This window comes from Biomphalaria glabrata, chromosome 17, assembly GCF_947242115.1.
Source record: "Biomphalaria glabrata chromosome 17, xgBioGlab47.1, whole genome shotgun sequence".
NCBI lineage: Eukaryota > Metazoa > Mollusca > Gastropoda > Planorbidae > Biomphalaria > Biomphalaria glabrata.
The window spans coordinates 1,687,170-1,705,212 of record NC_074727.1 but is presented as its reverse complement, the minus strand read 5'-3'; the positions used below and the strand labels follow the sequence as shown (position 1 = coordinate 1,705,212).

The window sequence follows — 18,043 nt, the reverse complement described above, 5'->3', positions numbered from 1 at the left end:
ATTTAAATGATGGTAGATGATGTAAATGATGGTAGACGATGTAAATGATGGTAGATGATGTAAATGATTGTAGATGGTGTAAATGATGATGGTAGACGATGTAAATGATGGTAGACGATGTAAATGATGGTAGATGATGTAAATGATGGTAGATGGTATAAATGATGGTAGATGGTGTAAATGATGATGGTAGACGATGTAAATTATGGTAGACGATGTAAATGATAGTAGATGATGTAAATGATGATGGTAGACGATGTAAATGATGGTAGACCATGTAAATGTTGGTAGACCATGTAAATGATGGTAGACCATGTAAATGATGGTAGACGATGTAAATGATGGTAGACCATGTAAATGATGGTAGACCATGTAAATGCTGTTAGACGATGTAAATGATGGTAGACCATGTAAATGATGGTAGACGATGTAAATGATGGTAGACCATGTAAATGATGGTAGACCATGTAAATGATGGTAGACAATGTAAATGTTGGTAGACGATGTAAATGGTGGTAGATGATGTAAATGATGGTAGACCATGTAAATGATGGTAGACCATGTAAATGATGGTAGACGATGTAAATGATGGTAGACGATGTAAATGATGGTAGACGATGTAAATGATTGTAGATGATGTAAATGATGGTAGATGATGTAAATGATGGTAGACGGTGTAAATGATGATGGTAGACGATGTAAATGATGGTAGACGATGTAAATGATGGTAGATGATGTAAATGATGATGGTAGACGATGTAAATGATGGTAGACCATGTAAATGATGGTAGACCATGTAAATGATGGTAGACCATGTAAATGATGGTAGACCATGTAAATGATGGTAGACGATGTAAATGATGGTAGACCATGTAAATGATGGTAGACCATGTAAATGATGGTAGACAATGTAAATGTTGGTAGACGATGTAAATGGTGGTAGATGATGTAAATGATGGTAGACCATGTAAATGATGGTAGACCATGTAAATGATGGTAGACGATGTAAATGATGGTAGACGATGTAAATGATGGTAGACGATGTAAATGTTGATAGACGATGTAAATGATGGTAGACGATGTAAATGATGGTAGACCATGTAAATGATGGTAGACCATGTAAATGATGGTAGACCATGTAAATGTTGGTATAATATGTAAATGATGGTTGGTAAACGAAACTACAATGTTTGTCAAGGAAGCACCTGAAACCTTTAGAACAGTTTTCACTGACCTGGAGTCTCGCGTTGTACGGGGGTGAGGAGCAGTAGCCGTCGGTCAGTTGGACGGTCGTGTCGGTCACTCGGAGCGGGGTGTTCTCATAATCCAGAGGTAGCAAATTGGTGATGGCTTTTGCCGTGCAAGCGGTGCAAGCTAAAAAATAGATACGGAGAAGGAGAAACGTCAAGCTGACTTCAATTTGTCTCATTACCAAATTCTTTTTTTTTTATTTATATAAATTATGTAAGTAGTAACTGTCTCAATCCATATTAAAGTTCCTACCGTGTACGTCCTTTGTAATATTATTCTTTACTTTACAAATGATACAATAATAATTCATCACAAGTTAATGTGTGCTTCTAATAATCTAAAGCCCATATCTAGTAATAAGATAGGGACCCATTCCATTCTAAATTTTACATCCATTTACAATGGTGCAGTTAGGGAATTGGGGGCTTGACCTCTCTAGGGGCTTGTTACAAATGAAATGAGGTTGCTTGTAAGAGTACCCCATGTTACATGTTAATGGGGATTGATTCTAAAAGAGCAATGGGCTCCTGTATCTTGATATTCGGTATCATAACATGAGATAACAGTGTAATATTTAATGTAAAAAAACAAATTTCGGACACTCATTTCGGGGACCTATCAAGTGGGGGCCGGGGAGGGATTTTCAAATTTGGAAACACCCCTACCCACCCTAGCTACGCCACTGCCGAGTTGTGTCAAGCATTCGTTTAAAACTCTAAAGGCCAGAATGAGTTAGTACTTAAAGTTTAAAGTTCAATCACCTTAAAGAGTACAATTGCAGAGGTGGCCTTAGGAGGTGGCGACTGGGGACAAAGCTCCGCGCCTGTGGGGGCTCCGCAATAGAGCAAATAGTTATCGTTTTGTTGACTTTTCATGCAAAATGTTTCGGAATCATTAGTTTCGTTAGTTCATGGCCACCAAATCAATATTAGAGGATTCGGGACATTATCTTACAAGCGAAATCTTGCATAACTTATCGATGGTCCCGGGTTCAAACGCTGCCTTCTCCCATCCCCCGTCGTCCTGCGGGAGGTTAGGACTAGGAACTAAACCATCTTTAACTCTGAAGGAACATACGAAACATGAAAAACATTTTACAAACAAACATTTTTAAACACTCTACGCTTTCGACTCACGATTCCGAGTAGGACAAAGAGTTGTTTTTTTTCCCCAAATAAAGCAATTAATCAATTTAAAAATTAACCAATTAGTCAATTAATTATACGTAATTTAACTATTTAGTTTGATATCGATAAAGGAAAAAATAAATTTTACATTATTTATATAGCTGTAAATGTGGAGTGCTTCCATTTTAGATAAGCTCTGTGGATTTTTTTTAACGTTTTTTTTTTTAAGTTCCTTGTTTTGTGGTTCAGTTCCATGCAGAAAAGTCTTCGTGTTCCCTCCACCCCCCACCCCCACCCTTTTGGTTGGTGCTACTATGAAAGAAGTCAAATGTACTGATGCTCAAGTGACCTGTTGTGCTTGAATAACTTACCAGATAGTGAGTACTGCAACAGGCCGTCTGCATTGCTAGAGGTCACGTTGTACTTCACGGTCGACTTGTCGTCGGTCAGTAGCATGGTGTACAGAGTAGTTTTGGTCGCGTCGACCTCGTTGAACTGAATCAGCGTGTCCAAGTTGGCTGCGACTGGGGCCGTGTTCGGATCTGGGTCAGGGCATGGAACCAAAATGCTCAACAATATATAATAAAATGATAAAAAAAAACTTTTTAAAAAGCTTAATTAAGGGCTTTTGCAAGAGAGGATTTGAGCCTCTCAAGCCCTCACTCTAATGAGTTTGATGATGATGATGATGAAGGGAAATAACAGCATAATTACGTAATATCTCTCAATACTGCAATATTTATCACCCTTTACGTCTTCGGCAATGAATACTTGTACACAGTTTCATCTGGTTAGTGGGAAAATAATGTGTACAAGATTTGAACCACACAGACAGACAGAGTGAATATAAGCTTTGTCAATTAATTACTTGTTATTTCTACATCGATGACCATTGGTCCGACATCGTGCTGGCCGTCACTGATGGTCACCTCGAAAGTAAGAAAATCAAGACACTCGGCCATCATGTCGATCTTGGAAGTTATTGCCCCTGTTTCTAGATGTAGAGAAAATTTAAACAGAAAAACAAGTAAAATAGTGAAAAAATACTTTAAAAAAAAAAAAAAAAAAAAAAAGCTCATATTCAGTGAAGTAGAATCAATTATTTTGAATCAATCTTGAAATGAAATTTTAATAGACTAACTTACTAGATTCTAGCTAATATAAACAGACAGACAGACAGACAGACAGACACACACACACACACAAACACACACACACACACACAAACAAACAAACAAACAAACAAACATTAACTCTTAACAGACTGCAGGTTTTTCTAGAAATTTGTCAGCGACTGGGGGTCTGTTACTTGGCAGGGCATAACTTTGTTAAATTAGAGTTTTATATTGAGTGTTATACATCAATTTGTTTGAAATTGAAAGCTCTTTCAAAATATCTATGTTTGAAATCATTTTAAAATATATTTTTTTCTTTTTAAAGAAATAATTATGTCATAAATTTTTTTTCAATAATTTTTTTTTTTTTTTAAATTCACATTCACAAAGAAGACAAAAAATAAATAAATAAATATATGATAATGATATTTACATTTTATTAAAATACATTCGTTCTCGTATTTACGTTTTTATAATGAACGAGAAATAATATATAAATAGAATTTGCAAATTTTTTTTGCACCAAACTATTTTATCTTCATTATATTTCATAGGGAAGCATATTTCATTAAAAAAAAAAATAATTTTTAAATAGTTTCATTTGTTGTCAAAAGTATGGTACACCAGAGTACCATTTCTTTGTTAGCCGTCTGCAGGGAGTTAAAATAAAAGACCTTGCGATGTATAGAACAGATAATCTAGAAGTTGTCTGTTTCCGTCTGTTTCCGTCTGTTTCCGTGGCCAATGACTAACGAGTTTGTCATGTGACCAGCACAACGATTAATCTCTTTTGCTTTTCCCCAAACTAATGTCCAGGTTCCCATTAGAGGTAGGTGGACATAGTGGCGCCCTAAAAATCCCGAAATTAAAAAATCCCAGTTTTGAATGGGATTAAAAAAAAAAAACGGGATCCCTAGTTTTGGAAGCTAAGCATTGCACCACTCAGCCACTTCGCACATAGACTACAAACACAGGTGCAACTGTTAAACATGTCTGTGATTTTTAAAAAAAATGGTTACCAAAATTAAAAAAAAAAAAAGATCTAACTTACTTTGATCGATGACGTAATGGCTCGCTGCGGACGCAGGAGTGACCTTCAACTTATAGGTTATGGCGTCGTTGTCAATGTCCTTGGCACTCACTTGGTAGATGAGCCCCCCGGCCGTCAGCGAGGAAGGAATGGTTTTGGAAACTGCAAACCAGAAAGAAAAGCTTGGTAGAGAAGTGTACGAAAGTTGAATTACGAGGTCCTCTGGTCTCGGTTGACTTAGCACTAGCAGACAGTATGAATAATGGTGTTTTTTTTTTATTTTCTCAGCTCGGATATTTCGAGAGAGCTTATAAATTAACAGAACTTTGCACCGGAGTGCAACAAATAAATTATTTAGTTAGTGTGCATATAACCCTTAAGTTTAGGACAACTGTATGGACATTCTCTGTGGGTTTTTTTTTTAAATGATTTTTACGTCTGGAAGTGTATTCTTTTCTCTTTACAAATTCTTGTGTGACTTCAAGGGCCAATTCTTGAAACACACGGTCATAGGTTATGTATTTGTAATCAGAAGACCCAGAAGGATTTCTGCGATCCCAGACCTCTCCTTAATGCTTACCCTCCAGGTGGGCCTTACGTGTCACCTTTTTTTCTCATTGGTGTCAGCAGTGGGTGTCAAACGAGGATGTATGTTAGCTCCTACTCTGTTTGGTACATTTTTTTCTCCTGTCTTCTGTATTGTGCTTACGGCCGTACAAACAAGAAAAGTATTGTTATGATTCTCTCCTAATCAGGCCTTCTCTAAACACTGCTAAACACACAACAACACACCAAGAACTTGACAACAAGAGCTCTAAATAATCTGGTACTTTAATAATGAGTGAATAAGTAGTTAACAGCCAATACTAGACTATTTGCAACGCATCAACAACTAAAATGTTACATTGTACATCACCGTACAAAACTCTACTGTCTCTATCTCTTCCTGGACTCGTACATAACACTTGAGGACTCAACCAGGACCGACTTCATGACCGACTAACAGTCCCTGTCTCCGGTCTTGAACTCCCCTGCCTTACACACTCTGTCTCTGGTCCAAGCAGGCTTGTGATCAGATGACCATAACCCGGGTCATATTCACGTGCAAAGTTCATGCCAGTACTGTCCCTTGCCCTTTGATATAGCACGCTAAACTGTATTACTGGCCTCTGTCACATATGTCAGCTGATCACACAGCGTTAACGCTATCGCGCCGCCAATATGGTTATAACAGTATCTTTCTAGAAGCTCCTTGGGAAAACTCTTTAATTTATTTAGATTGAGAACCAAAATTAAGTTAAAAAATTGTTAACCAGGAAATCGCTCTACTCTGTTGATGCAGTTGATGTTGCTGAGCTGAGTCTTCTACCGTATTCAACTTCAGATACAATGTAACAGACTATCTACTGCCTACCAGAAGTATTGCTTTAAACATTAGTGGAAGCAAATCCAAAATGCTAGCCCAGAATACAAGCACTGGGCCTTACGTATCAATTAATAACGGACCCTTGGGAATAGATGACCATTTCTATTACCTTGGCTTCCTTTTCTCTAGAGCTATAGGCAACATAATCTATAGCTCAGGTCCCACACAGGGGCCCCCCAAAAAATCTGTCCATGGATAGTCTCAATTATTTTGAAAAAAAAAGCCAAATAATTTATAAAAAAATGTTATGCGTTGAATACAAGAGGCTCCATATCGCAAACAGTTGAGAGCATTACCAAGTCATGTCCTCGTCTTCCTAGTGGTATGAAACCTCTACCACCAAGGAAAAAACAACTTTATCTATGTCAGTCGAGGCTAAATATGTAGGTCATCAAACTCTTTGATTTTTACAACTAGTTTCATTTTTAACGAAAAAATAATCCGTTGTAAATGAATCAAAGTGGCATTCTTAACTAGAATTGATGTCATAATCTTTTTTTTTAAGGAAAGTGTGTATATTGTGTTTTATTTTGTTTAGATTTATAAGGATCGGGGGTTCCTGGGGGCGGCAGGAATTGACAGCTGGCAGGGTTTAAACTTGAAATGATTGTGACGTCAGTCCGAAGCGCATACCGCACGACCACCAGATATCTAATCTAGTTTTATAAGATAAGACAATTATTTCCCCGTCGTGTTCCTCAACAAAGATGGTTTTGCAGTTTAATAAGATATAGAAAAGTTAAAAAGTTGAACGGGGCGTTTCCAGGTACTCACTGTTGAGGGCGCCGGGCACAAACTCTGGGGGCCCGTTGGACAATACGACAATCTCCACCACATCCGTCGCAGCTGTCTCAATGGTGTCTGTGCAGGAGAGAGTCACGAGGTAGGAGGCAGCCTGCGAGCGGTCCAGTGTCCCCTTGCCTGCCCTGTATTGTAGACACTCCACTGGTGGGGAATGAAAAAAAAACGCTCAGGCCAGAAGAATAACAGAAAAAAGATTAAAAAGTTAAAAACAATTCTGAAAATAAAACATCTTAATTGCAGGAGAAAAAATTTGTTGGAATGTATTCAACGGCTACTTTTTTCTTGTATATTAATGTATTCCGAAATAAGAATCAGATAGAAAAGGCAACGCAAAGATGGTCGTGCTGTGTGTATGTGTGTGTGTGTGTGTGGTGTGTGTATGTGTGTGTGTAGGGGTGTGTGACTGATGGAATACAAGAGGGTATATTTTCTTTATCAGTATTGATTCCATGTGCGGTGTATTAAAGAGTAGGGAGGCTAATGAAAGAGGATAGTGTGAGCACCACATTTTAATTAACTGTCTGGATGAGATTCTTGATTAGATGCCTGTAGCAGCTGTCTGATTTACATGTCTTGATTCGTTATCTGGAATAGATGTCTAAATTATGTGTCTGAAATAGTTGTCTGGATCAGATGTCTGAATTTAGTTGTCTGGATTTTGTTGACTATATTAGATGTCTGAATTATTTGTTTGGATTAGTTGTCCGGATTATTTGTCTAGATTATTTGTCTGGATTAGTTGTCTGGATTAACTGTATATATTGGATGTCTGGATTAGTTGTTTGAATTAGATATGTGGATTAGTTGTCTAGATTAGATGTTTGTATTAAGGATTAGCTATAATTATGATTGTCTGGAACTACACCTTAACACCTGTCTTATCAACATCCATACTAGGTAACAGTGTTACGTTACCTTTTCCTTTATGCACATTAATTATTCTAAAAAAAAAAAAAAACAACTCTGTATACGTTATAGAGAAAAAAAGAAATATCGAATTTAGTGTAATTTTAGAACACCGGGTTTTAAATGAATAGCATAATTTAATTTTTTTTCTGTGTTTTTTTTTTTTTTTTCATTTTACTAGAGGACGCCAAATTCACTTTACCTATCCCTTAGTCTGTTGGACGTTGGGGCACCAAGCAAGATTTGTCGACCGTCTTTCTCCATTCCTCCCTGTCTTTTGCCTTGCCTTCGCCTAGGGCCTCCAATTATTTAAAGCTGGCACTGTTTCCTTTTTACGCTGCTGGGGCTCATAGGTACCTTGTTACGCTACTCGGGCCCAAGGCGCACCCATTGGTACCTTGTTATGCTTTTGTGGCACCAAATTGCTGTGTGCGTGGCTGTGTGTGCGTGCGTGGTGTGTTTATGTGTGGGGAAGCATGCATGACGCTGCATTCATTCTTATCTTCGGAATGGACCTCATTCACCAATCGTAAACAAACAGCATTTAGTCACGTGGTTCTCTATCTCTCCCATACAAATTACGATCTAATTTTAATACACAGTGGCTGTCACGTGACAGTGTTTTTTTTCGTTGTTTTATCAATATGATCACGTGACTAGATATTGTTTGTTTACGATTGGTGAATAAGGTCCATTGAAGACCGGATGGCTGCCTGGTCGTGCGGTTTGCACGCTGGACTGTCGTTCAGATTTATCGATGGTCCCGGGTTCAAACCCTGCCCGCTCCCATCCCCCGTCGTCCTGCGGGAGGTTTGGACTAGGAAGTAAACTATCTTCAACTCTGAAGGAACATCCGAAACATGTAAAACAAACAAACAAAACATTACCCAACTTATTATTAATAATATTATGTGTTATTCGTGTTAATGTGTTTAAACGCAACTCACGTGTTCCACATTTGTAGATGTTAAAACACCCGGAGCAAGGGGTGGTGGGGACGATGGTCTTCAAGTAGGTGCTGGTCGGGTTCGTGTCCGGGTCACTGCAGTTGATGACGGACAGGTCAGTGTTGACGTTCGTCCCTTCTTTGATGTAGGCAATCTTGTCATAGGTCCAGATGGTGGGCTGGGAAGGGTGGGTAACATAGCAGAGTCACACGTGACCCCCAAAATCATAACAAAGTGGCGTGCAGGCCACGTGACATGGAGAGACAGAGAGGGGGAGAGAGAGAGAGGGAGAGAGAGAGAGAGGGAGAGAGAGGGGGAGAGAGAGGGGGAGAGAGAGAGGGGGAGAGAGAGGGGGGAGAGAGAGGGAGAGAGAAAGAGAAGGAGAGAGAGAAAGGGAGAGAGAGAGGGGGGGAGAGAGAGGGAGAGAGAGAGCGGAAGAGAGAGAGAGACAGAGAGAGAGGGGGAGAGAGAGCGAGAGAGAGAGAGGGAGAGGGGGAGAGAGATAGTAAGAGAGAGAGGAGAGAGAGAGGGGGAGAGAGAGAGGGAGAGAGAGAGAGGGAGAGAGTAAGGCGAGAGGGGGAGAGAGAGAGCGGAAGAGAGAGAGAGACAGAGAGAGAGGGGGAGAGAGAGCGAGAGAGAGAGAGGGAGAGGGGGAGAGAGATAGTAAGAGAGAGAGGAGAGAGAGAGGGGGAGAGAGAGAGGGAGAGAGAGAGAGGGAGAGAGTAAGGCGAGAGGGGGAGAGAGAGAGAGGGAGAGAGAGGGAGAGAGAGAGAGAGACAGAGAGATAGAGAGAGAGTGAGAAAGAGAGGGGGGAGACAGAGAGAGAGGGATAGAGAGAGAGGGAGAGATAGAGGGAGACACAGAGAGAGAGGGGGGAGAGAGAGAGAGGGAGAGAGAGAAAGGGAGAGAGAGTGTGAGAGACAGAGAGAAAGCTAAAGAAGGAGAGAAAAAGATTGAAACAAGCACTGAAGAGAAAGAAAGATAAACATCGAAAAAAAAAAAGGGAGAAAAGCAAGACAACAAATTGTCCAAATATTTTATTTTTAAGAGAGAGAGAGAGAAAGAAAGAGAAAGATCTAGAGGGTGACAAAGATATAGAGAGCTTGATTGTGTCATTTAACTATCCATCGCATTAGTTCAGAATGTTGGTTATCTACAATGGTCAAATTTAAAACACCATGTTATCACGAGGAGGCGCAGTGGCTGAGCGGTAAAGCGCTTGACTTCCGAACCTGGCGTCCGGGGTTCAAATCCTGGTGAAGACTGGTATTTTTAATTTCGGGATCTTTGGCGCCTCCGAGTCCATCCAGCTCTAATGGGTACCTGACATTAGTTGGGGGAAAAAGTAAAGGCGGTTGGTGGTTGTGCTGGCCACATGACACCCTCGTTAACTGTAGCCCACAGAATCAGATGACCTTTAACATCATCTGACCTATAGACCACAAGGTCTGAAAGGGGAACTTTACTTTTTTTTTATGTTATCATGAAAGACAGAATTAATAAAACTAACAGACGTGTTGGCGGATAACTCTAGATAAAAAACAAAAGGTAGCGATTGGCTTTCAACACATAAATAGAACGACTTTTGGTTTACATGTACCTCCTTACCCCCTCCGGAGGTTAACGAGGAGTTAGTGTAGCCAGTATAAGAGACTGAGGATACTAAAAAAAAAAAATAGTATATATATAATTTATAAGAAATGAGATTTGCTGAAGAATGAACTGGGCCATACAAATTTTGTTAGAAAAGGTTTCAGTAGGTAGAGAAGAAGACCTTTGCCTTGCTTAGAATTTCATTTAATGACAGGCCTGTCCATTCTTTGGTGTTGTCTTTCCGTCGCTTCCTCTGTCTTCCTCTTCTTATTATTCCTGGTACTGTCCCCTGAAGGAAGGTCTGAGGACCTTGTGATGGGGCCATAGAGTTTGAATTTACGTTTTTTCGACATTTCAGTACATCGATCCCTTAAAACAATTTTGGTGGTTATAAATGCTTGTAGACTTTAAACTCACTAAATGCACATCGTTCGTGGCTGAGGGGTGAAACGCTTGGCCTTCGGACCTTAGGTCTATCGGGTTCAAATACCGATGAAGACTATGCTTTTGAATTTTTTTTGACTTCTTTGGCTCAAACCAACTCAAATAGGTATTTAATATTAGTTGGATAAAGTTAAGGCGGTTGGTCATTGAGACACATTACACCCTCGGTCATATGGGTAGATCGTGTGAACGCTGGCTGCTTCATAGTATAGGCCTGTACTAAATGTGAATGAAATGTGTTTTAAAAAAGGTGAAATCAGGAATGAAAAAGTTCTTTTTTAAAAAAAAAGTTCAATCTTTTAACTTACCGATAAACAAACTGTCTGGAACAGTAAACACAATAAAACAGCTTGTACTACGAAGCAGGCCATGACACAGTTTGATATAACAGTTTATTGTGTGAATTACATCGTCCTGAAAGAGTAAAAACAATGATCAAACTCAAAACACTGTAACGTTTCTATAATTGTTGTCATTACTGTAAACAACCTTGTAAATGAAAGCTTAATGGTATTTAAATATTTGAAATTGTATACAGTGGGGTAAAGAGCATATAAAGTAAAAAGTAAATTTCCCCTTTCGGACCTTGCGATCTATAGGGCAGACGATGTTAAGGTCATCTGTTTCTTTGGCCAACGGTTAACGAGCAGGGTGTCATGTGGCTAGCACAACGACCAATCGCCTTTACTTTCCCCCAACTAAAGTCAGGTACCCATTAGAGTTGGGTGGACTCAGGGGCGCCCTAAAATCCCGAAATTCAAAAATCCCAGTCTACACCGAGATTCGAACCCAGGACCCCAGGTTCGGAAGCCAAGCGCTTAACCACTAAGCCACCGCGCCCCCTATAAGAGCATATAGAGTAAGTCAAATGATTACATTTCTTTTTTGTTTTTACATCTACTTACTCATTGACTTGAATCTTTAATTTTCACCTGTGATTTGAATTATAATTTGAAGTATTCCATTTTAAACTAAATAAGGCCAAACCGAATAGTTTATTATCAAGTCCAACGAAAAAAAAAAACACATCAAGAATGTTATTTAAATGGTTAACCCAAGAATGTGTTAAAATCTTGCCTCTCAATAACAAATATGCAAAATACTACCAATAAATTGAAATAATCATATATGGCATTTAAGTGTGTAAAATCTGGCCAATTCGTCTTTTGATGTTTACATAGATCCAGATCTATAACCTATGTAACTTTCTATAGAGTAGTCACGCTTGGTTCAGAGGCGAATCTCTTAAACAAGGGACTTCGTACTTCTGTATTTGGAGGCGGCGCCTTTCACTTTAAATAAATAGGGTTGCACTTTAGGTATTTGTTGAGAAGTTCTAGGGGCGCAAGTGGGAACATAAGAGGCGAGGTGTGACTCCTTTCTTGAACGGGCCGCTTATGTCTTCAATAACATTACTTTCTCTATTTGTCCAATCGATACAGGATCAACATAATGCCAAATATTCAATAGACCATGAATACTGCTATGTCGGTCAATACATTATTTGATTCTCATTCGAAATGAATAGACGTCGGGTGACGTCTTCAAGATTTTCAAAAGAAAGACTTCTTTCAAGGCACTTCCACCGTGACATGAAGTATGTACTGTCCAATACACCATTGATTCCTATTGATGATTTCCAATGACATTTCGGCTATTATTGTAGATGAGCTAAGTGGAGAGAATCGATGCCACTTACTAGTATTAAAGATCTGGATAGTATCTGATATTAGCAATATACAAACGTTTTATTGGTCAGAACAGTATCGAGCATGCAGAGGCTTATAATGTCAGAGCAGTATCGAACATGCTTATAAATTTGAGATTCACTGCATTAAAGGGTTTACACAAATTTCAAATCAGTAGAGCAGGCAGAAGCGGGAGGATCTCCAGAAAGAATTTTCTTTTCTATTTTACAAAATCGTACTCTCTATTTGGCCATTTTTTCGATTTTTTTAATATTTTTTTTTGTTGACCGAGAAGTTCTCCTACAAGTCAAAACTTTTTTTTTTCTTTTCTGTCTACTTTGGAATAATTCATGTGTAGGCCTACTGATTCATTGTTCCAACAGTTCATGGAACCCTAGTGGGAAACATTGTATAAAAACATTAGGCACATTAGATCTATTTACAATTATGTGTTACTGCTATTTTTTTTAAGATTTTCTTTTCAACCAGTAGCATTGCCAAAAATACACAGACAAAACAGTAAGTTCAATTCTCTCACAACGATTAAGGTAAACATTGTTCAGACATTGTTCAGAAATTGTTCAGACATTGTTCAGAAATTGTTCAGACATTGTTCATACATTTGTTCAGACATTTGTTCAGACATTGTTCAGACATTGTTCAGACATTTGTTCAGACATTGTTCAGACATTTGTTCAGACATTGTTCAGACATTGTTCAGACATTTGTTCAGACATTGTTCAGACATTTGTTCAGACATTTGTTCAGACATCGTTCATACATTTGTTCAGACATTGTTCAGACATTGTTCATACATTTGTTCAGACATTGTTCAGACATTTGTTCAGACATTGTTCAGACATTTGTTCAGACATTTGTTCAGACATTGTTCAGACATTTGTTCAGACTTCATGATCATTAGGTTGTCTGTTGGTCTCTGTTGTAGACACATGTTCATACACATGTATCATACATGTACTCACTTGCCAAACGAACAAAGTCCTTGTAATTGGGATTTTTTTTTAAAGTCACTGTCTTTAGTTTCTATTGAAGCCCACAAATTCCGAGAAACATAATGCTAAATGTTTTTGTTAGTGCGTTTTCTAGCTGACAGATCATCATGAATTTCTAGTGTAATTGTTTTTTTTATGTCCAACAATGCATACTTAAAGCTGGGCTAATCAACGCAAGCAATGTTCCTGGACAGTCAGTCACAGGAGCGGACTGGCTATATGGGCATTTGGGCAAATGCCCAGTGGGCCGGTACCCAAATGGGCCGGGAAGGCCACCGAAATGGCCGCATTGATGTCATTATGACAAGTATGAATTGTTAAAGGTTTTTTAGTATTCTCTTAAAACAGTGATCATCTGAGCGCTCGTTTAAAATAAAAAAATTTACAGACTGTACAGTGTAATACTTATTTAATTGAACACATTTTCCGAATTAACGTAATAGGTTATATCCGTAATCAAGAGGCGCGGTGGCTGAGTGGAAAGGCTTGGCTTACGAACCGAGGGGTACCTGGAGAAAATCCACCCAGCTATAATGGGTACCCTGACATTAGTTGGGGAAAACTGAATGTGGTTGGTTGTTTTGCTTGCCACATGACACCCTAGTAAACCGTGAGCCACTGAAAACAAATAACATCTACAGAAACAGATGATCTGTACAATTTCTGTCCCATAGATCGCCAGGTCTGAAATGGATAACTTATCAAACTTAACATTATGATTTTGAGGAGAGATAGAATTGAGGGCCTATCAAATGATATACTAATGATAGTCCGAATGGTATAGAAATGTCAGGGTCCGTCCCTGGTCAGTCATCATCACGTTGTGTATAAGTCATGTGTTCTGGGATATTGTGTATAAGTCATGTGTTCTGGGACATTGTGTATAAGTCATGTGTTCTGGGACATTGTGTATAAGTCATGTGTTCTGGGACATTGTGTATAAGTCATGTGTTCTGGGACATTGTGTATAAGTCATGTGTTCTGGGACATTGTGTATAAGTTATGTGTTCTGGGACATTGTGTATAAGTCATGTGTTCTGGGACATTGTGTATAAGTCATGTGTTCTGGGACATTGTGTATAAGTCATGTGTTCTGGGACGTTGTGTATAAGTCATGTGTTCTGGGACATTGTATACAGGCAGAGGGGTCAAAAGGAACTTTATTAAAATGACCTTTTTTATCTGCATCGTTAGCAGTGAGGCGTCTACAGGTGGACAGAGGCACCGATTTCTAGATGTTTGTTTTGTAAAATGTTTGTAAAATGTCTTACATGTTTCGGATGTTCCTTCAGAGTTGAAGATAACTTACTTCCTAGTCCAAACCTCCCGCAGGATGACGGGAGACGGGAGCGGGCTGGGTTTGAACCCGGGACCATCGATGAATCTGAGCGACAGTCCAGCGCGCAAGCCGCACGACCAGGCAGCCACCTTGTCATCAAGCCAAGTTGAGACTAAACAGCATTGCTGGGAGCTAATGAGGAATTTAGTAGACTTGATATAAGTAGACAATGATTACTAAGTATATCTGTTCTGGCGATAAGTCTTCCAAGTAAACATCGGGAAAACTATTTTTTCAACTGTTGAATATTTCGATGTTTTAACTGAGAACTTCCGCAATTTTAAATAATTTTAATTTCTTAATTACAACATTGCATTTAAATATCTGTGAATAACATTAGTTATAACCGTAGGTTCAAAATTTGACACTACCGATACGGCGACATGTTAAAATAAAGATATTGATAATTAACTTTATTTATTTCTTATATTAATAAAACAAATTCTGGTGTACTTCTAATGACTCAAAATTTTGATTTCCAAAAAAAAAATAATTATTTTTACCTTTTTAAACTAAAAATATTGCATTATGATCTTGTATTGCACATTACATTAAATACTATAACAAACTTTATTGTATTGGTAATTAACTTTCACCGAGAGGATAGAATATTTCAAAGTTGTCCCCCTTTGACGTGATCTCCTAGTCAAAAACGTGAAAAAAAATCAGCTCCCTGCTATAGGAACGATCGGAGAATGCGTAACACACACACACACACAAAAAAAAACAAGTTTTTTTTAACCTCCCCTCCCCCTCTATAACAAATCGTAACAAAACAAGATCCCCCCCTCCCCCCGTAGAGTAACATAACAAGAAAAATTCGAACTTTACAAAAGACGTACTTGTTAATTAAAATTTCGCCAAATTACATCTTTGCATGCTATCTATAGACATGATGGGAAAGGTATCGACTTCTATCGGCACTTCGATGACGCATTCAGTTGTTTTTTTTTCCTCCCAATACTGTACAGTGTACATAGACATCGAACCTCATTCACCGATCGTACACAAACAACATTTAGCTATCTCTTATATACAAAATACGTAAACCATAAAGGCTGTCACGTGATACTTTTTTTTCCTCCATTGTTTTATCAATATTATCACGTGGTTAAATGTTGTTTGTTTACGATTGGTGAATGAGGCCCATTCCATTGTTTTGAAAACCACTTGTGAGCAATCTAAAATCTTCCAACTAGGAACAGGACACACACCGCAGCTAAATTACCATCTTAACAAAATAAATTCCACATACCTGTGTTAAATCACCATCTTAACAAAATAAATTCCACATACCTGTGTTAAATTACCATCTTAACAAAATAAATTCCACATACCTGTGTTAAATCACCATCTTAACAAAATAAATTCCACACACCTGTCACATGTAAATTATGAGTGAGTCTGGTGTGAATGTACACTTTGGTTTCTTATAGTTATAATGTTTTTTGTTTGGTGTAATGCACAAATTGTAAGACAAATTTCCATACGGATAATAAAGATTATTATTATTATGTTAGAAATGAACGAGTAGTCATTCTCTGGCGCTGCCAGGGTCGAGTTTCGCTAAAGGGAAACAAAATTCATCGTAGTCCCTTTAACAGTTTCCACTGAGGAATTTTCTGGTGATGTGGCAGGTCTGCAGCAGTACCGCCCTCTGACAGGCAACGAAGATGTTCCTAGGAATGTTAAGGGCCTTGATTATTATTATTATTATTATTATTATTATTAAAAGTCATCTGCCAAATTTGAGAAAAGACTAAATGTGGCACTACAAAGATGGCTAACACGGATTTTAGGAGTTACGTAGTTCGAGGCTCAAGTTTGTGTTGTATCCTGCAAGGTTTGTTATTTCCTGTAGTGGTTAGGGACATAAGCCCTCCACTACATATAAAAGACTTCAATGTAAAATTCTACATTTTGGAAAGTAAGATAAAAAAAAACAACTCTCATTTTGAAGAGTGTTAGACATGTATTTGATGTTCAGAATGTTTATAACAAGTAGAAAATGTTACGAGCATGTTATGAGCATGTTATGTACATGTTATGTGCATGTTATGAGCATGTTATGTGCATGTTATGTGCATGTTATGAGCATGTTATGAGCATGTTATGTGCATGTTATGTGCATGTTATGTGCATGTTATGAGCATGTTATGTGTATGTTATGTGCGTCAATGTGAATGTTATGAGTATATTCTGAGCATGTTTTGAGCATGTTCTGAGCTTGTTGTGTATTTGTTATGAGCATGTTATGTGCATGCTATGTGCATGTTATGAGCATGTTATGAGCATGTTATGGGCATGTTATGTGCATGTTATGAGCATAATTATTTCACAAGACATTGTTACGTTTTGAAAATGCCTGATTGACAATAAACAAATAATTCTTGTCCAGTCTTTGTTTATATAGATCTGTGGTCCGAGCAAAATAATTCTCTAGAGTCTACTTCGTTGAAAGATTTATTTAGTAACAAAATGGAATGGATGGCTGCCTGGTCGTGCGGTATGCGCGCTGGACTGTCTTTCAATTGTCTCGGTGGGTTAATCATCGTCGTCATGGGGGAGGTTTGGACTAGGACGTAGATTATCTTCAACTCTGAGAAAAAATTTTTTTTTACAAAACACCATATTTTTTTACTGATGCAACCATGAGAAAAGGAGGGCGGATGGTTTGGTTGTGTATGCTGAATAGGTTCTGATGGGATCACGATGTGGTACACTTAATAAATATGTTGTTTAAAGCTATATCACCTTCACCTATCCCTTAGTCCGATTGGATCGTTGGGGCACCACACAAGATCTGTTGACCGTCTTTCTCCATTCCTTTTTGTCTTTTGCATTAAATAAAATCTCTTTCAATGACAGGCCCGTCCATTCTCTTATGTTGTCTTCCCATCGCTTTATCTGTCTGCCTCTTCTTCTTTTACCCGGTACTGTTCCCGTTGCGAGCCATAAGGACCTTGTAATATGGCTATAGTGTAATATTTATGTTTAATCTAATCCCTTGTGTGAAGCGTGGTCGAGAGGTTAAGTACGCTTGAACTTGGCTTGGTTTGGTTACCTATGAAGGGCCTAGAGGCTCGACACCCGACTCGAGTAATTTGTGTTTACTGAGCGCCTAAAGGCAGCACGGAAAACCTTCTCCCAGATACCACTGGTCCACAAATGAGATTGGACCATCGCGCTCTAAACATGCTATAAACATGAACGTAGCGCTATATAAAAGCTATAAATTATAATTAATATTTTTGAGTTATTACGTTTAAACGTTTCTCAAGAGGTCTCTATTTGACTTGTGTTTCCAGATACATTTATGTTGAAAGATGTCTAGATTTAGAAACAAAAGTTGGATTCAGT

At 38.4% G+C, this 18,043-nt stretch overlaps 1 protein-coding gene across 1 annotated transcript in view; it reads right to left on the bottom strand.

Moving 5' to 3' along the window:
• LOC106074435 (protocadherin-16-like) overlaps positions 1-11,857 on the bottom strand; it is a 29,962-nt gene extending 18,105 nt beyond the window's left edge. Inside the window, exons 1-8 of the mRNA XM_056016423.1 lie at positions 11,549-11,857; positions 10,952-11,057; positions 8,607-8,784; positions 6,724-6,894; positions 4,545-4,685; positions 3,247-3,372; positions 2,750-2,920; positions 1,235-1,374 (exon numbers count right to left, since the gene is read on the bottom strand). Coding sequence (XP_055872398.1) covers positions 1,235-1,374; positions 2,750-2,920; positions 3,247-3,372; positions 4,545-4,685; positions 6,724-6,894; positions 8,607-8,784; positions 10,952-11,014 — 990 coding nt within the window. The 5' untranslated portion in view covers positions 11,015-11,057; positions 11,549-11,857. The remainder of the gene's footprint in view (positions 1-1,234; positions 1,375-2,749; positions 2,921-3,246; positions 3,373-4,544; positions 4,686-6,723; positions 6,895-8,606; positions 8,785-10,951; positions 11,058-11,548) is intronic.
• Between the last annotated feature and the right edge of the window lie 6,186 nt (positions 11,858-18,043).